This window comes from Heteronotia binoei, chromosome 12 (genome assembly GCF_032191835.1).
Source record: "Heteronotia binoei isolate CCM8104 ecotype False Entrance Well chromosome 12, APGP_CSIRO_Hbin_v1, whole genome shotgun sequence".
Taxonomy (NCBI): domain Eukaryota; kingdom Metazoa; phylum Chordata; class Lepidosauria; order Squamata; family Gekkonidae; genus Heteronotia; species Heteronotia binoei.
In genome coordinates this window covers 7,877,457-7,897,171 of record NC_083234.1, presented here as the reverse complement: position 1 = coordinate 7,897,171, position 19,715 = coordinate 7,877,457, and the positions used below count along the sequence as shown (strand labels likewise).

Sequence of the window (19,715 nt, the reverse complement as noted above, 5' to 3'; positions counted from 1 at the left end):
CTACAGAACGACCCCTGCTCCATCTCGTATTCTTCAAACGGAATAAAGTGATTGTGCAAATAGTGTCTTGATTTGTAGAGTTCCAATGGGCAAAATATGGAGAACTGGGTTTGATTCCCCACTCTTCCTCCACATGCAGCCAGCTGGTGACCTTGGGTCATTCACAGTGCTTGAAAGCGCTCACTCAGGCCCATCTGCCTCACAGGGTGTCTGTTGTGGGGAGAAGAAGGGAAGGGGATTTGAAGCCACCCTGAGGCTATTTTGAGCCAGTTTGGGTAGTGGTTAAGTGTGCGGACTCTTATCTGGGAGAACCGGGTTTGATTCCCCACTCCTCCACTTGCACCTGCTAGAAGAAGAAGAAGAAGAAGAAGAAGAAGAAGAAGAAGAAGATATTGGATTTATAACCCGCCCTCCACTCCGAAGAGTCTCAGAGCGGCTCACAATCTCCTTTACCTTCCTCCCCCACAACAGACACCCTGTGAGGTGGGTGGGGCTGGAGAGGGCTCTCACAGCAGCTGCCCTTTCAAGGACAACCTCTGCCAGAGCTATGGCTGATCCAAGGCCATTCCAGCAGGTGCAAGTGGAGGAGTGGGGAATCAAACCCGGTTCTCCCAGATAAGAGTCCGCACACTTAACCACTACACCAAACTGGCTCTCCTTGGGTCAGCCATAGCTCTGGCAGAAGTTGTCCTTGAAAGGGCAGCTGCTGTTATAGCCCTCTCCAGCCCCACCCACCTCACAGGGTGTCTGTTGTGGAGGAGGAAGGTAAAGGAGATTGTGAGCCGCTCTGAGACTCTTCGGAGTGGAGGGCAGGATATAAATCCAATATCATCTTCATCTTCTTCTTCTATTTCATTTCATGAAGAGCAGGGAATAAAAACCAGCTCTTCTTTTCACTGACTCAGTGTGGCATTTTGGAAGAGATCCCATGGAAGACTCGTGTCTCTGTGACTGTTTATTTCTGTGTGCCCACAGCTGCCTAAAGAGCCAGATAAAGGAGTTCTCAGGTTCTTCTTCTGCCTGGGATTGCCATGCATTTTGTTTGGTTGCAAGGAAATCAACCTTTGCCATGTTGACAATATGAGTCAAGAAGAGGAGGAATAAGTTTATTGGCCTAAACTGCTCCACCTCCCCAGCTACTAGGGAGGTCCCTACCACCTCTTCTTCCTCTGGCAGTTCACAAGAGATCAGTGATTTCAACAAGGTGATGCATGTATTCTAAATGCATCCCTGCCACTTCAGTGGGTCCCAAGAGTTTCATACCACCAGCGGTAGAGTTCTAGCAGGAGCTCCTTTGCATATTAGGCAACACTCCCCTGATGTAGCCAATCTTCCAAGAGCTTACAAAAAAGAGTCTTGTAAGCTCTTGGAGGATTGGCTACATCAGGAGGGTGTGGCCTAATATGCAAAGGAGCTCCTGCTAGAATTCCACCCCTGCATACCACACTCATAAGAATATAAAAGAAGGCCAATGGCCCATCCAGTCCAACACTCTATGTCACACAGTGACCAAAAAACCCAGGCGCCATCAGGAGGTCCATCAGTGGGGCCAGGGCACTAAAAGCCCTTCCAGTGTTGCCCCTCCCAAGCACTGAGAATACAGAGCATCACTGCTCCAGACAGACAGTTCCAACAATAGGCTGTAGCTAATAGCCACTGATGCACCTCTGCTCCAGATGTTTATTCAATCCCCTCTTGAAGCTATCTATGCTTGTAGCCGCCGCCACCTCCTGTGGCAGTGACTTCCATGTGTTAATCACCCTTTGGGTGAAGAAGTACTTCCTTTTATCCGTTCTCACAAACTTAGCTAGTACTTTTGTTCTAGACGCCACCGACAACTGCAATGTGAACTATGTGGTCTACAAGGGGGACTATTATGTCAGCACAGAGACCAACTTCATGCACAAAGTGGATGTGGAAACCCTGGAGTCCAAAGAGAAGGTAAATGGGACAGGATAGCAGCAGGAGTAGGGTCTCAGAGGCGGGATGACGGGTCACAGCAGTTCCAGGTTGGTGTCCACACTCCACCCAGATAAATTCAACAAATGCTGGACGTAATCTATGCTGAAGGAGATACCATCCTGAACTGAGCTCCCTTTGAGTTTGAGGCTGCAATGGAATTATGGGGAAATAAACTGCTTGTATCCTGAGGTGGCAGAATAAAAGGAGCCCCTTCCGTTTGCAGGTATAGAATTTCATGAATGCAGCAATTAATTTTGTTAACCAATTAATTCTGATTTACTAGCCCAAAGGCTCATTTATTGAATGTTCCGGCCAGTAGCCTGAATCTCCAAACAGCCATGTGCAAAGCTGGTTGCAAACAGAGTCACACCTCCAGTTTATGCCAGGGCTGAGCAACGATTTGAAAGAGGTTCTTTGTGGAAAGACCAGCCTCTTTGCATTTGCAGGTGAACTGGACAAAGTACATTGCTGTGAATGGAGCAACTGCGCACCCGCATTATGACCCAGACGGAACAGCGTACAACATGGGCAATTCGTATGGGAAACATGGTGAGGCCAGTTGGTTCCTGGAGTTGCTTGATCGAGCTTGCCCAGGAACACTTTGCTTCTGTTTGTAGGCAGGGTTCAATACATCAGCCCATCATAAGAACATAAGAGAAGCCATGTTAGATCAGGCCAGTGGCCCATCCAGTCCAACACTCTGTGTCACATAAGAACATAAGAGAAGCCATGTTGGATCAGGCCAATGGCCCCTCCAGTCCAACACTCTGTGTCACATAAGAACATAAGAGAAGCCATGTTGGATCAGGCCAATGGCCCCTCCAGTCCAACACTCTGTGTCACATAAGAACATAAGAGAAGCCCTGTTGGATCAGGCCAATGGCCCATCCAGTCCAACACTCTGTGTCACATAAGAACATAAGAGAAGCCATGTTAGATCAGGCCAATGGCCCATCCAGTCCAACACTGTGTCACATAAGAACATAAGAGAAGCCATGTTGGATCAGGCCAATGGCCCATCCAGTCCAACACTCTGTGTCACATAAGGACATAAGAGAAGCCCTGTTGGATCGGGCCAGTGGCCCATCCAGTCCAACACTCTGTGTCACATAAGAACATAAGAGAAGCCATGTTGGATCAGGCCAGTGGCCCATCCAGTCCAACACTCTGTGTCACAGAAGAACATGAGAGAAGCCATGTTGGATCAGGCCAGTGGCCCATCCAGTCCAACACTCTGTGTCACACAGTGGCCCAAATTTTTTTTATATATATATATATATATACATACACACATACACACACACATATACACACTGTGGCTAAGAGCCACTGATGGACCTCTGCTCCATATCTTTATCCAAACCTCTCTTGAAGCTGGCTATGCTTGTGGCCGCCACCACCTCCTGTGGCAGTGAATTCCACATGCTAATCACCCTTTGGGTGAAGTACTTCCTTTTATCTGTTTTAACCTGTCTGTTTTAACCTTTTATCCGTTTTTAACCTGTCTTTATCCGTTTAACCATCAATTAATAATTCCTCAAGCTACCCTTACAACAGCGGCCAAAACCATCATAGCACAGAATTGGAAGTCTGCTGGTCCCCTTAGATAGTTGGATGCGTAAGATTTGGGAGTATATTCCTTTAGAGAAAATTACTGTTGATATTAACTCTCATGATCCTGTTAAAGCATTTGAGAAATTTTATTCAAAATGGTACCCGATTCTGGACAAAACTGACATAGATCCATGATATACTGCCTCTGTTAACAGGTATGCAATATATAAGAGTATTGTTATGTCTTAATTCCCTTTGGAGAGTTGTTTTATTCTGTAATGTTTAGGCTCAGTAATTGCTTGTTTGATAATTAATGGGAGAATATGCTGTTAGTCATGGAAGTGGCTCAACTGTTGTACAGCAATATAACTGGGTTCTTTTTTACTTGTCTAAATGTGGGAAAATGATAAAATTGTGAAAAAAATAATAATTCGTCACACTCATGGACTGGCAGAGCTGAGCTTCTGTAGTTCGTTCTTTACTGGGTACTTATTTCTGCGATGGTGCTCTCTTATATGGGAGTCTGCAGGAGAGAGGGTTTCTTTACATCCCCCGTGTATGACGATACGGACCTATAAAACTGCCTTCTCCTGAGCCGTACAGTTGGCTCTTCTGTCCCCATAGCATCAGCTCTTCACAAAAGTGCCGCTTGATGCTGCCATCCTGAAACAGTCCAGTCATCAAGATCAGTACTGTCTACTCAAACTGGCAGAGACTCTCTAGGGCAGAGGTGGCCAAACTTGCTTAATATAAGAGCCAAATAGAATAAATGTCAGATGTTTGAGAGCTGTGAGACGTGAATGTCTGAGAGTAGAAGAGAGGGAGGGAGGGAGGGAGGGGGAGGCAAAGAGATGTGGAGGGGGAGCGAGAAAGAAAATAACTTTAACTTTAAAGGCATTCTCCAAACCAGCTGACAGGGCAATGGAGACCGCACAGTATGTGTGAAAGGGCCACATGTGGCTCCCGAGTCACAGTTTGGCCACCGCCGCTCTAGGGCCTCAGTCTGCGGTCTTTCACATCACCAACTACCAGAACCTTTTTAGCTGGAGGTACAGGGGATTGAATCTGGGACCTTCTGTGTGCCGAGTAGATGCTCTACCACTGAGCCATGGCCCCTCCCCCTGCCTTTTACTGAATCTGCTAAAGTCAATATCATTCATATGGGACGAAGAACAAAATATGTATAGGGATTCTCATGTAGAAACTAGTAAAGGTGGGGGATGTATTTGGAGTCTTTACAGAATTCTAACCACAAACTCAATGATGAGAAATCCTAAGGCTTTCCAGTCCCCAGAGAAACTGTTCATGCCTTGAGTGGCTGAGCCCGAGGCTGTTAACTGGCTTCGGTTCTCTCCAGCAGTCCCTTGAGTTTGTTGATTTTTCTCTGTTGTCACTCCCACCACATTCCTTTCTGCCCATGTTTCCCAGGCCATGTGAACTGCAGGCAAAGTTGTCTAGTTATTTGCATTACAAAAAGCACTAAGAAGAAACCTAAGGGAATGGAGAAGGTGGGTTTAAAAAAAGAGAGTCAAATCTCATATCATAGTCTTTTACGACTAAAATATGCTGGAACTACATTCTGTCCAGTCACTGCTGTTTCAGACGTATTCAGAATGTGCCCAGACAGATACTTTTTAGGAAGTTAGAAATCCTATTCTGAGTATATGTGATTTCTGGGCATGGATGTTCAACCAGCATCTCATACATTTGGTTTCCTGCAAGATGGTATGAGGATACATTCTTTTTCTCTGGACCCTTTCAGTATTCTTGTTTGCATCGCCAGCATTATGGAAACCATATCTTTGGGCAGTGCTGTTTGTGCCAGCCATTTTAGGCAGGTGCTGCTGATGCCTGTGGTTAAATTTGGTGTAGTGGTTACGTGCGCGACATCTTATCTGGGAGAACGGGGTTTGATTCCCGTCTCCTCCCCTTGCAGCTGCTGGAATGGCCATGCGTCAGCCATAGCTGTTGCAGAGCTGTCCTTGTGAGAGCCAGTTTGGTGTAGTGGTTTAGCGTGCGGACTCTTATTTGGGAGAACCGGGTTTGATTCCTCACTCCTCCACTTGCAGCTGCTGGAATGGCCTTGGGTCAGCCATAGCTCTTGCAGAGCTGTCCTTGTGAGAGCCAGTTTGGTGTAGTGGTGAAGTGTGCGGACTCTTATCTGGGAGAACCGGGTTTGATTCCCCACTCCTCTACTTGCAGCTGCTGGAATGGCCTTAGGTCAGCTATAGCTCTTGCAGAGCTGTCCTTGTGAGAGCCATTTTGGTGTAGTGGTTAAGTGTGCGGACTCTTATCTGGAAGAACCGGGTTTGATTCCTTGCTCCTCCACTTGCACCTGCTGGCATGGCCTTGGGTCAGCCGTAGCTCTTGCAGAGCTGTCCTTGTGAGAGCCAGTTTGGTGTAGTGGTTAAGTGCATGAACTCTTATCTGGGAGAACCGAGTTTGATTCCCCACTCCTCCGCTTGCAGCTGCTGGAATGGCCTTGGGTCAGCCATTGCTCTGGCAGAGCTGTCCTTGTGAGAGCCAGTTTGGTGTAGTGGTTTAGTGTGCGGACTCTTATCTGGGAGAACCGGGTTTGATTCCTCACTCCTCCACTTGCTGCTGCTGCAGCTGCTGGAATGGTCTTGGGTCAGCCATAGCTCTCTTATCTGGGAGAACCGGGTTTGATTCCCCCCTCCTCCACTTGCACCTGCTAGCATGGCCTTGGGTCAGCCATAGCTCTGGCAGAGCTGTCCTTGTGAGAGCCATTTTGGTGTAGTGGTTAAGTGTGCGAACTCTTATGTGGGAGAACTGGGTTTGATTCCCCACTGCTCCACTTGCACCTGCTGGAATGGCCTTGGGTCAGCCATACCTCTGGCAGAGCTGTCCTTGTGAGAGCCAGTTTGGTGTAGTGGTTAAGTATGTGGACTCTTATCTGGGAGAACTGGGTTTGATTCCCCACTCCCCCACTTGCACCTGCTAGCATGGCCTTGGGTCAGCCATAGCTCTGGCAGAGCTGTCCTTGTGAGAGCCATTTTGGTGTAGTGGTTAAGTGTGCGAACTCTTATGTGGGAGAACCGGGTTTGATTCCCCACTGCTCCACTTGCACCTGCTGGCATGGCCTTGGGTCAGCCATAGCTCTGGCAGAGGTTGTCCTTGAAAGGGCAGCTGCTGTGAGAGCCCTCTAAGCCCCACCCACCTCACGGGGTGCCTGTTGTGGGGAAGGAAGAGAAAGGAGATGGTGAGCCGCTCTGAGACTCTTGAAATTCAGAGTGGAGGGCAGGATATAAATCCGATATCATCTTCTTCTTCTGGCATATAATGGCTCCTGCTGCAAGTTTAGTGACACCAGTACAAAGTGGTAGGTTGGCCCAGAATCTTCACCTGGTTTGAAATCCATAACGATTATTTAAAAGCCTCTGTGCATAGCTGTTAAAACAGCTGGATTCGAGTCCCGCAGCACCTTTGGAATACAAAAGGCACTAGGTGGGGCCAGGGCTCAGTGGCAGAGCATCTGCTCAAGATGAAAAGGTTCCAGGTTCCATCCCTGACATTTCCAGCTAAAAGGAGCAAGCGGTAGGTGATATGAAAGACCTCTGCCTGAAAGCCTGGAGAGCTGCTGCCACTAGACAAGACTGATGGCCATAGACCAGGGGTGGGGAACAGTGGCTCTCCAGAAGTGTTTTGCCTACAACTCCCATCAGCCCCAGCCATTGGCCATGCTGGCAGGGGCTGATGGGAGTTGTAGGCAAGAAAACATCTGGAGAGCCACTGTTCCCCACCCCCGTCATAGACCAAGGGTCTGATTCAGTCAGTATAAGGCAGCTTCCTCTAATTCATGTAGACCCTGCACCAATAGCTCCTTGAAAACACCAGATATCTCCCTTGTAAAATGAAAATCATGTCCTAAATATCTCCCACACATAAATAATACACAAAACACTAATACACAAAACACTACACCAGTTTGGTGTAGTGGTTAAGTGTGCGGACTCTTATCTGGGAGAACCGGGTTTGATTCCCCACTCCTCCACTTGCACCTGCTGGAATGGCCTTGGGTCAGCCATAGCCCTGACAGAGGTTGTCCTTGAAAGGGCAGCTGCTGTGAGAGTCCTCTCCAGCCCCACCCACCTCACAGGGTGTCTGTTGTGGGGGAGGAAGGTAAAGGAGATTGTGAGCCGCTCTGAGACTCTTTGGAGTGGAGGGCGGGATATAAATCCAATATCTTCATCTACCTCACAGGGTGTCTGTTGTGGGGGAGGAACGGAAAGGAGATTGTGAGCCGCTCTGAGACTCTTTGGAGTGGAGGGCGGGATATAAATCCAATATCTTCATCTACCTCACAGGGTGTCTGTTGTGGGGGAGGAAGGTAAAGGAGATTGTGAGCCGCTCTGAGACTCTTTGGAGTGGAGGGCGGGATATAAATCCAATATCTTCTTCTTCTATTGCTTATGAGAGAAAATTAGGGTTGCCAAGTCCAATTCAAGAAATATCTGGGGGCTTTGGGGGTGGAGCCAGGAGACATTGGGGGCGGAGCCAGGAGCCAGGGGGTGACAAGTATCACTGAACTCCGAAGGGAGTTCTGGCCACCCCATTGAAAGGGACGCCACACCTTTTTAAAGGCCTTCCTTTCCTATGAAAGAATGAAGGATAGGGGCACCTTCTTTGGGGGCTCGTAGAACTGAAACTTGAAACTTGGGGGGCATTTTGGGGAGAGGCACTGGATGCTATGCTGAAAATGTGGTGCCACTACCTCCAACAACAGCCCTCCAAGAGCCCCAGATACCCTTGGATCAATCGGTCTCTCTACGGAAGAACGGAGCGCCCAGCAGACACTTCCCTCCCCTCCCCCCGCTTTCAGAATACCCTGGAATGGGGGGCGGGACTCCAAACCCGGGGATCCCCTGCCCCCACCTGGGGATTGGCAACCCTAGAGAAAATTCAAAATGTTGTCACATACACACACGGAATAACATAAACCAAACCACCAAGTTCCGTTACAGTTCCAGGCTTCCAAAGAATATGGTTTATGTTATTCTGGATATTGTATTTATTGGCAACTGTGTGTGTGTTACATCATTTTGAATTTCTTCTCATAGATAATACTAGTGCTTTGTGTATTTATGTACTGGAAATATTCAGTACATTGTTTTCATTACACAAGGGAGATATCTGGTGTTTTCTGGTTGTTTAGTCTTTCTCCCCAATAGCTCCTTGATCAAAGGTCCAAGTCCACCTGCAACTATTGCCGGAATCGTCCTTAACAGGTGTGTTTTCTCTCATTCAGGTTCAAACTATAACATCATTAAGGTCCCCCCCCAGAAGTCTAGTCCCGAGGAAACCAGTCTGCAGGGTGCAAAAATCCTGTGCACCATTCAGCCGGAAGAGAAGATGAAGCCCTCCTATTACCACAGTTTTGGTGAGCGCATCCCTCCTTTGAATAGAAACTGCTGCACTTCCGGTAGAATTTCCAGAGAGAGTGACCAAGGAAGTTTATGACAGAAAGAACGGAAGATCTCTATTTCACAACCAAGGCAAACAGAAGCCTAGTCTACAGCTTGGAATGTCATAAACATAGCTTATTTTCGTTCTTTGAAACTGGGCAGGGGGGAACCCCCAAGAACGTGCCCAGTGCATGGGATTCAGTGCTCTGCGGAGACAGCCATAAGCACGCATAGTTTGGGAAAGGATTAGGCAAATGGATGAAGGATCAGCCTGTCAACTGCAGCTTCATGGAATCTGTGAATTAAGAGGCGCAAGTTTGGACTGTCAGTTATTGTGCATCAACAGTGGGAGATGTCCTTCATCTACATGCCTTGTTTGTGGACCTCCTGGTGCCTCTGGAAGCAGTGCCTTTGGTTGGGGGGTGGCCTTTGGTTGGGGGGAGGCAACTCCTATATAAATGGACATCTGTCAAATTGACCCTATGAATTCATTACCTCCAAAATGTCCTATCTTAACAACCTTACTCAGGTCTTGCCGGGTGGGAGTTCTTGTGCTATTGTTTCAGCTGCTACTGAGAGCCAGTTTGGTGTAGTGGTTAAGTGCGCGGACTCTTATCTGGGAGAACCGGGTTTGATTCCCCACTCCTCCGCTTGCACCTGCTGGAATGGCCTTGGGTCAGCCATAGCTCTGGCAGAGCTGTCCTTGTGAGAGCCAGTTTGGTGTAGTGGTGAAGTGCGCGGACTCTTATCTGGGAGAACCGGGTTTGATTCCCCACTCCTCCGCTTGCACCTGCTGGAATGGCCTTGGGTCAGCCATAGCTCTGGCAGAGGTTGACCTTGAAAGGGCAGCTGCTGTCAGAGCCCTATCAGCCCCACCCACCTCACAGGGTGCCTGTTGTGGGGGAGGGAGATAAAGGAGATTGTGAGCCGCTCTGAGACTCTTGTGTGGAGGGTGGGATATAAATCCAATATCTTCTTCTTCTTCTACTGGCATCTTCCTCTTTCGTTCTACTACAGACAAACAGCTATTCATTTTGAACTATCTCCACTGACTCGTGGCAGTCCACAGCAGGAATTCCATTGCATATTAGGCCACCCCCCCCCCCCCCCGATGTAGCCAATCCTCCTGGAGCTTACAATAGGTCCTGTGCTTTGAGCGCAGTAAGCTCTTGGAGGATTGGCCAGCTTCCATTCATCCTAAGAGTTAATTGGCACGGAGCACCTTTCTAGAAGCAAGCTGTTCCCAGTGCCTTCTTAAGCCTTCCGTGGTTTGAAGGCACATGGAGGCTGTTGGGGACAGGAAGGAGCCTGCAAAAGTGGGGGAATCCCCACTGGAGTCTGGGGATTGGCAGTGATGTCAGGGGTGTGCGGCATATGCAAATAAGTTATGCTCATGAGCTCCAGCACCTCTTTTTCTATGAAATGACCCCTGCCTAACCTTGAGAGCCAGTTTGGTGTCGTGGTTAAGTGCGTGGACTCTTATCTGGGAGAACCGGGTTTGATTCCCCACTCCTCCACTTGCAGCTGCTGGAATGGCCTTGGGTCAGCCAGAGCTCTTGGAAGGGTTGTCCTTGAAAGGGCAGCTTTTGGGAGAGTCCTCTCAGCCCCACCCATCTCACAGGGTGTCTGTTGTGGGGGAGGGAGATAAAGGAGATTGTGAGCCGCTCTGAGACTCTTGAGTGGAGGGCGGAATATAAATCCAAGGTCGTCTTCTTCTTGTTATTTTTTTGCTTCCAGCAATGAGCAACAACTATGTGATCTTCATTGAGATGCCTCTCAAAATGCACCTGTGGAAGCTTGCCGCAGCCAAGGTCCTTGGAAGGTCCTTTTTGGATGGGATCAACTGGGAGCCGCAGCACAGCACCCGCTTCCACGTGGTGAACAAGCTCACTGGAGAGGTCGGTCTCTGCCAGGGAAGGTCTTTGCAAGGCACCGGTGGTGAAAAGCAGGCACTCATCTGGGTGGTTTGGCGTGTGCCTGAGCCAACTGGCAGTGTGGTGTGCGGGCGTTCTCCCAGAATTGCTGCCCTCCAGTGCCCACTGCTCTTGGGCCACCCTTGCGCTTCAGGCTAGTGAGAGTCAGCTTGGTGTAGTGGTTAAGTGTGTGGACTCTTATCTGGGAGAACTGGGTCTGATTCTCCACTCCTCCGCTTGCAGCTGCTGGAATGGCCTTGAGCCAGAGCTTTCCTAGGAGTTGTCTTTGAAAGGGCAGCTTCTGGAGAGCTCTCTCAGCCCCACCTACCTTGCAGGGTGTCTGTTGTGGGGGAGGAAGGTAAAGGAGATTGTAAGCCGCTCTGAGTCTCTGATCCAGGGAGAAGGGTGGGGTATAAATCTGCAGTCTTCTTCTTCTGATTACACAAGAGAAAGTCAATCGCAGCAGCAGAAGGGGGCATCTGATAAACAATGCAGTTGGATTGTAGAAGCTGGGAATGTAGAAATCTGAAGCCAACCATAAATCTGTCCGCACATACTGTTCCAGTGCTAATGTGAAATGGGTGATGGTGTAAAAAATAATCTCATCGATTGAGTTTGCCTGTTTGGTGTAGTGGTTAAGTGAGCAGACTCTTATCTCAGAGAACCGGTTTGATTCCGCACTCCTCCACTTGCAGCTGCTGGAATGGCCTCGGGTCAGCCATAGCTCTGGCAGAGTTTTTCTTGAAAGGGCAGCTTCTGGAGAGCTCTCTCAGCCCCACCTACCTTGCAGGGTGTCTGTTGTGGGGGAGGAAGGTAAAAGGAATTGGGAGCTGCCCTGAGATTCAGAGTAGAAGGTGAGGTATAAATCCAATATCTTCTTCTCTCTGCCTTTGATCCAGTCCCTGGCGAGTAGAAGGCTAAGTCAGAGTCCCGCCTGGGCCTGTGAGATCTAGGATTTCCCTGTGGTGGAATCAGTTTGCTTAGCGCAAGCCTCCGCTGCAGTAAATTATTTGCTTATGGAAGCAGAATCGCTTAATAGTTGCGAACGTGATAATCTTTGGGTCTGAAGAAGCAAGTTGGTGGACTTCAAGGCTCTTCCCACATGTGGACATCTTTTCAAGCAATCTTCGGTTATTTCCACAAGGTTTGAGAGGGGGTGTTCTCTCAGTGGCAGGAATGGCTGAGATTCACGGAGAAAGAATGGCTTGTGGTGTTGCCAACCTCCAGGTGGTACCTGGAGCTTTCGCGCTATTACGATGCATCTTCAGAAAACCATGATCAGCTCCTCTGGAAAAAAGTCTGCTTGGGAGGGGGAACTCTATGGCATTGTACCCTGCTGAGGTCCCATCCCTCTCCAAACCCCACCTTCCCCAAGCCCCACCCCCAAATCCCCAGGTGTTTCCCAACCCAGAGCTGGTAACCTGACTTGTACATCTTCTGTGTTCTTCGCCCAGGTCCTGCCGGTGCAGTACTATGCAAAGCCCCTCATGTCTTTCCATCAAATCAATGCCTTTGAAGATCAAGGCTGCATTGTTCTCGATCTCTGCTGTCAAGATGGTGGGGGAGCTGTTGACATTTATCGACTGCAGAACCTCCGCAAGGCAGGGGAAGCCCTGGACCAGGTAAAGCTCTGGGGATGGAAGTTTCCGTTTGATGTGAGAACAGCTATTCCTACGTTTGAGTGCAAGATGAGTGAGAAGAGAGAAAAAGCTGGGAAGCAAGGTCAAATAAAGCTGGTATTTCCTCTTCTCTGTCTTCAGAGAGCAGAGCTCATTGCTGCTTTTTTGTCTCCTTGGCAGGTCTATAACTCGGGAATGCAGCCACTTCCGTGGCGCTTTGTTCTTCCCCTCCACGTGGATCCCTGTAGCCCTGCTGGAGAAAATCTCAACCCCTTGGCCTACACATCAGCAAGAGCTGTGAAAGAGGCTGATGGGAAGGTATGGACAGTCTTTTATGCCCCCATGGGAGAGCCAGTTTGGTGTAGTGGTTAAGTGCGTGGACTCTTATCTGGGAGAACCGGGTTTGATTCCCCACTCCTCCACTTGCAGCTGCTGGAATGGCCTCGGGTCAGCCATAGCTCTCTTATCTGGGAGAACCGGGTTTGATTCCCCACTCCTCCCCTTGCACCTGCTGGAATGGCCTTGGGTCAGCCATAGCTCTCTTATCTGGGAGAACCGGGTTTGATTCCCCACTCCTCCCCTTGCACCTGCTGGAATGGCCTTGGGTCAGCCAGAGCTCTCTTATCTGGGTGAACCGGGTTTGATTCCCCACTCCTCCCCTTGCACCTGCTGGAATGGCCTTGGGTCAGCCATAGCTCTCTTATCTGGGAGAACCGGGTTTGATTCCCCACTCCTCCCCTTGCACCTGCTGGAATGGCCTTGGGTCAGCCATAGCTCTCTTATCTGGGAGAACCGGGTTTGATTCCCCTCTCCTCCACTTGCACCTGCTGGAATGGCCTTGGGTCAGCCAGAGCTCTCTTATCTGGGTGAACCGGGTTTGATTCCCCACTCCTCCCCTTGCACCTGCTGGAATGGCCTTGGGTCAGCCATAGCTCTCTTATCTGGGAGAACCGGGTTTGATTCCCCACTCCTCCCCTTGCACCTGCTGGAATGGCCTTGGGTCAGCCAGAGCTCTCTTATCTGGGTGAACCGGGTTTGATTCCCCACTCCTCCACTTGCACCTGCTGGAATGGCCTTGGGTCAGCCATAGCTCTCTTATCTGGGTGAACCGGGTTTGATTCCCCACTCCTCCACTTGCAGCTGCTGGAATGGCCTTGGGTCAGCCATAGTTCTCTTATCTGGGAGAACCAGGTTTGATTCCCCCCTCCTCCACTTGCAGCTGCTGGAATGGCCTTGGGTCAGCCATAGTTCTGACAGAGGTTGCCCTTGAAAGGGCAGCTTTTGGGGAGAGCTCTCTCAGCCTCACATCCTTCACTGGGTGTTTGTTGCGGGGGAGGAAGATAAAGGAGATTGCGAGCCGCTCTGAGTGGAGGGCGGAATATAAATCCAATGTGTTCTTCTTCTTCTTCCAATGTCGTCTCCTTGGGTGGTGCTGGTCTTTTGCTTGGCTTTTCTACAGACCGCTAAATTCACCCCTGTGTCATGGCCCTGTACCGAGACTGATTTTTGCCCTTCGGATTCCCACCCTTGGACCACTGTTTGGCAAAGATGCTGCAGGCCCTGGGATGAAAATCAAACTAGAAAGTGAAGGGAGAAACTGTTGCGTATGAGGACCTAAGGGAAGACAGTGATGGGTATTCCTGCCTGGCTCACTGGAGCCATAAGAACGGAGCTTGGGGATTCGGGAACAATGGACAGTAGGATCCAAATCCCTGCTGCCCTGCTCCAATCACAGCCCCCCTGCTGCCGTGCTCCAATCACGGCCCCCCTGCTGCCCTGCTCCAATCACGGCCCCCCTGCTGCCCTGCTCCAATCACGGGCCCCCTGCTGGTTTGAATGATCCAATAGCGGGCTTGCGCAGGAACCCTGAGTTGCATCTAGTTGGCCCCATTGGCCCAATTCTCCAGTCTTAAGAGTGCAGCCCTGTCCTATGCTGTACCGAATAAAGAGCTATGATCACTACCACTTCGCCTCTTTCTTGCATTGAACCCGCTATATCAGGGGTGGCCAACGGTAGCTCTCCAAATGTTTTTTTGCCTACAACTCCCATCAGCCCCAGCCAGCATGGCCAATGGCTGAGGCTGATGGGAGTTGCTGGCGGGAAAAAAACATCTGGAGAGCTACCGTTGCCCACCCCTGCACTATATTATCGAATCCATCTCTAGGCCAGCCTTGTTTCCAACAGAGCCCAGTCAGATGCCTCCCCAAACTCACAGGCGGTAGCATAGAGGGAAAGGTTATCCTTGTCGTTTGTCCCTCTGTCCAGTACATGGCTGGTTATGGTGGTGGTGGAAAGTGCCGTCAGGTTGCAGGCTGTTTATGGCAGCCCCACATGGGGGTTTCAAGGCAAGAGACACATTTGAAGTCATTAGGGTTTGTAGAATCTTTTGGGCTCAAGTGCCGTGTTCTACTGGAGAAAGTTTTCCTTCCAGACATTTCGTTCTCAGCTGCGGAGAACATTCTCAGTGGCGTTGCTGGAACCATTCCTGGTAACCCTTCGAGGAAGCCCCACCAAACAATGGGCACATCCACAAACCTATTGACCTTTCACCACACCCTCTCCAGCCTAGAAATAGCAGCTCTCCAGCAGCCCTGGCCTCACTCAATGCACAGCAGCCAAGAAGGTCAGAGCGCTGCAACGCCACTGAGGATGTTCTCTGCAGCCGAGAACGAAACGTCTGGAAGAAAAACTTTCTCCAGTAGAACACGGCACTTGAGCCCGAAAGATTCTACAAACCCTAATGATGATGCCAGCCGTGAAAACCTGAAATCTTTGATAACATTTGAAGTCGTTTGCTGCTGCGTGCCTCTGCATAGCAACCCTGCATCTCCTTGGTGGTCTCCCATCAAAGTAGTAACCTGTTTAGCTTCTGAGATCTGATGAGGTCAGGCTCGTTTGGGCAACCCGGATCAAGGCAAGAGGTGGCTTGCCATCGCCTGCCTCTGCGTAGCAACCCCAGACTTCCTTGGTGGCCCAAACACTAACCGGGGCTGACCCTGCGTAGCTTCTGAGACCTGATGAGGATCTAACAAGATTTGATTCCGGCATACGTTTTGTGGATTAGAGATCACTTCTGGTGGAGGTTCTGTTAGCAGTTGTGGCCAGCAGCTACAGACAGATCTCTTCCCCGCTAACGTTTCTCGTCCTTCTTAAACTTGTGGTCATTTGCACTTGTGAATTAAGCAGAACTGCATACATTCTGCCATTCTAGCTCAGAACCTGACACCTGCTGCTGGGCTTTTTAGAGTGTGAGGTTTTGCTACGAAACTTTTGCTCTTAAGACCTTTGCAAAGCTAGGAATGCGGAATGGGACCACATCGCGTTGGCAGAAAGGAACACGGAGACCGGTTCCCCGCCAGCCTTATGCCGCTCTCATGCTCCTCTTCTCAAAGCAGGAGTCAAATGGCACCTTTAAGACCAACCGAGTTTTATTCAGAATGGATGCTTTTGTGTGCTCTCGAAACACACTTCATCAGACGAGGGGATCAGAAACTGATTTTTAGAGGATCTTGTTTGCTGCGCGAAAGAGGCGGAGCAAGTCGCAGCCCCCAACAGAAGCCCCGCGGAGAAGAGGAGAGTGAGAGTGGCATAAGGCTAGTGGGGAATGTGTTTGAGTCTGGAAACTTCATCTCTAAGGCTGCCCAGCACCTTTCATTCCCCCCCCCCCCCAGTCAATGTAAATAATTATTATCTGCTGCCCATAAGATTGACCATGAGCTACTGAAGCCACCTCCAGGAGAAGATGATATGTTGATTCCTCTTCCAGATCTGGTGTACGCATGAAGGTCTACATGATGAGAACCTAAAGGAAGCAGGAGGCATGGAGTTCCCCCAGATTAATTATGCCCGTTGCAATGGGATGAAATACCAGTTCTTTTACGGCTGTGGGTTTGGTCATATGGTTGGAGACTCGTTGGTTAAAATCGACACGAAGACCAAGGAGATGAAGGTGAGATCATGTGAGGCTTCTCTGTGGCCTGGAAGCCAGGTGCTAAATATAAGCTCAGCTATGGGAGAGAGGGGAGGGAGATACAGCTGGCCACTCCAGTTTGGGAAATTACTGAAGATGTGGGGGTGGTTTTGGAGAGGGGAGGGCCCTCATCAGTTTGGTGTAGTGGAAAGCCAGTTTGGTGTAGTGGTTAAGTGTGCAGACTCTTATCTGGGAGAACCAGGTTTGATTCCCCACTCCTCCACTTGCAGCTGCTGGAATGGCCTTGGGTCAGCCATAGCTCTCTTATCTGGGAGAACCAGGTTTGATTCCCCTCTCCTCCACTTGCAGCTGCTGGAATGTCCTTGGGTCAGCCATAGCTCTGGCAGAGGTCGTCCTTGAAAGGGCAGCTGCTGTGAGAGCCCTCTCCAGCCCCACCCACCTCACAGGGTGTCAGTTGTGGGGGAGAAAGGGAAAGGAGATTGTGAGCCGCTCTGAGACTCTTCGGAGTGGAGGGCGGGATATAAATCCAATATCTTCATCTACCTCACAGGGTGTCTGTTGTGGGGGAGGAAGGGAAAGGAGATTGTGAGCCGCTCTGAGACTCTTCGGAGTGGAGGGTGGGATATAAATCCAATATCTTCATCTACCTCACAGGGTGTCTGTTGTGGGGGAGGAAGGTAAAGGAGATTGTGAGCCGCTCTGAGACTCTTCGGAGTGGAGGGTGGGATATAAATCCAATATCTTCATCTACCTCACAGGGTGTCTGTTGTGAGGGAGGAAGGTAAAGGAGATTGTGAGCAACTCTGAGACTCTTCGGAGTGGAGGGCGGGATATAAATCCAATAACTTCATCAACCTCACAGGGTGTCTGTTGTGGGGGAGGAAGGTAAAGGAGATTGTGAGCCGCTCTGAGACTCTTCGGAGTGGAGGGTGGGATATAAATCCAATATCTTCATCTACCTCACAGGGTGTCTGTTGTGAGGGAGGAAGGTAAAGGAGATTGTGAGCAACTCTGAGACTCTTCGGAGTGGAGGGCGGGATATAAATCCAGTATCTTCTTCATCTTCTTCTTCATCATCAGTAGGGTTGCCAGCTCCAGGTTGGGAAATTCATGGAGATTTTGAGGGTGGAGCCTGGAAAAGGTGAGATTTGGGGGAATCTTAGTGAATTATGACACCACAGAGCCCATCATTCAAAGCAACCATTTTCTGCAGGGGAACTGATCTCTGTCATCTGGAAATCAGTGGTAAATCCTGGAGATCTCCAGGCAACACCTGGAGGTTTGCAACCCTAGATGTGATGCCACGGTCTCCACCTTTTGAAACTGCCGGTTCTTACAGGAGAATTTATCTCTGAAGAGATCAGATGTAATTCTGGAAGAACTCCAGCCCCCACTCCAAAGTCTAGAGGTTGGGGAGAGAATCAGCTTTGCATCCGAAGCCTCTTTTGATCCCTTCTTTTTTCCTGCTAGATTTGGAAAGAGAAAGGCATGTATCCTTCTGAGCCGGTGTTTGTGCCAGATCCTAAAGCTACAGGAGAAGATAGCGGAGTCATCCTTTCTGTCGTGATCACACCCAAACAGGTAGTTTAGTTTTCACGGCTTGTAAAATGGCTGCTGTTTGGACAGTGATTCCAGGCTGCTAAAATCCGGTTGAATTATGCCCTCTGGTGAGCACTATCATGCATAGCAGAGTACACTGTTGAGTGTCCAGGTGCCAAGGCTTTGAGGAGCTAACATATGCTCCTGCCTTTTACCTTTCCTTTGAATCTAATTTAATGCACCACTTGATGAGGAAGAGCCCTGTAAGCAGGCCTCATATTCAGCAGGAGCTCACAGGAGCACAGCTCCTGAACCTTTCTGAGAGCTCCCCCTCCTCCTCCCCACCTACCCTGCCCATTGAGTAGTAGGTGCAGCTGCATAACAATCCCTGGATTAGGAGAGCGGACAGCCAGCCAGCCACCAGGGGCTTTGCCACACCTCCAGCAGCCCTCATTAACCCCTGGAGAAGCCCGTGCTATTCTTTCTCCACTTCTTATGTGATTTTGGGTGGCGGGTGGCTTGCTGGCCTTTTGACTGGGTGGAACAGCCCAGGTGAGCCCCAGGCAAGTGAGGCCTCACTTGCCCGGGGCTCTTCTTTTTTGCATTGGGTTGCTTTTGGCTGGGGTGGTGATGGCATATGCTAATGAGCTATGCTAATGAGTTCCACCACCTATTTTCCCACAAAATGACCCCTGCCTGTAAGTAAATATTCTGGGTGAGAAACAGCTGAGTCCAGTGGCTCCAGGGGTATAAGCTCTCATTTTGTCAAAGCGTCTGATGGAATGGGTGCGAAAGTAGCTGTCCTTTGTGCTTATTTGTTTCAGAACCAAGGCACTTTCCTGCTCATTCTTGATGCTGAGAAATTCACCGAATTGGGCAGAGCAGAAGTTCCCGTGCAAATGCCGTACGGTTTCCATGGCATGTTTGTCCAGCATTAGCAGGGATCCTATTCTTGGACGGCTGCATAACAACAAGGAAAGACTCCATAACGCTTTGAATCTCGAGGATTCTTCCCTTTGTGGCCGTGGACACCTTCAGGATGTGCCTTGCTTTCCTTGCCTCTCCAATGGTGTTTGAGAAGCTGCCCTGATCCACAGAGGTATTGGGAGAAGGCCTCATTTTGGGCAGGAGCTCACAGGAGAGGCACTCCAGAACACCTAAATTTTATTGTGCTCTTTCTTACCCCTTTTTAAACCTCTCCCTCCTTGCTTCTGGGCTCCATCGTTCAACCCCCCTGTGAGAATTTTGCTGAACTTTAAGATTTGACAAAATCTCTAATATTTTCCCCCACAAAAAATGGAAAAATAACCAAAACGTATAAAGCAGACAGATAGAAATCTTCCTCATGCCACTGTGGCCACACAGGAGAAAGTAATTTAAAAAGTATGAGGGGAGTAAGGTTTTACGATGGCAATTCCAATTGAAGAGCTGTTGAGCTGATATAATTTCGTTCCCCTTCCGGTGATGTCAGGGGTGTGTGTGGCATATGCAAATGCGTTGTGCTAATGAGCTCTGACCGCTCTTTTTCTATGGAATGGCCCCTGGTTGGGAGAGAGATGTGGATACTTTAGTGAGCACTAGACAATGCCCAACCAGTTTGGTGTAGTGGTTAAGTGTGCGGTCTCTTATCTGGGAGAACCGGGTTTGATTCCCCACTCCTCCCCTTGCACCTGCTGGAATGGCCTTGGGTCAGCCAGAGCTCTCTTATCTGGGAGAACCGGGTTTGATTCCCCACTCCTCACCTTGCACCTGCTGAGATGGTCTTGGGTCAGC

At 49.6% G+C, this 19,715-nt stretch overlaps 1 protein-coding gene across 1 annotated transcript in view; it reads left to right on the top strand.

Annotated features, from left to right (window-relative positions):
• LOC132580684 (carotenoid-cleaving dioxygenase, mitochondrial-like) overlaps positions 1-19,046 on the top strand; it is a 33,620-nt gene extending 14,574 nt beyond the window's left edge. Inside the window, exons 5-13 of the mRNA XM_060251669.1 lie at positions 1,826-1,941; positions 2,409-2,511; positions 8,783-8,914; positions 10,677-10,837; positions 12,307-12,474; positions 12,652-12,789; positions 16,239-16,421; positions 17,874-17,984; positions 18,767-19,046. Coding sequence (XP_060107652.1) covers positions 1,826-1,941; positions 2,409-2,511; positions 8,783-8,914; positions 10,677-10,837; positions 12,307-12,474; positions 12,652-12,789; positions 16,239-16,421; positions 17,874-17,984; positions 18,767-18,880 — 1,226 coding nt within the window. The 3' untranslated portion in view covers positions 18,881-19,046. The remainder of the gene's footprint in view (positions 1-1,825; positions 1,942-2,408; positions 2,512-8,782; positions 8,915-10,676; positions 10,838-12,306; positions 12,475-12,651; positions 12,790-16,238; positions 16,422-17,873; positions 17,985-18,766) is intronic.
• The last annotated feature ends 669 nt before the right edge of the window (positions 19,047-19,715 follow it).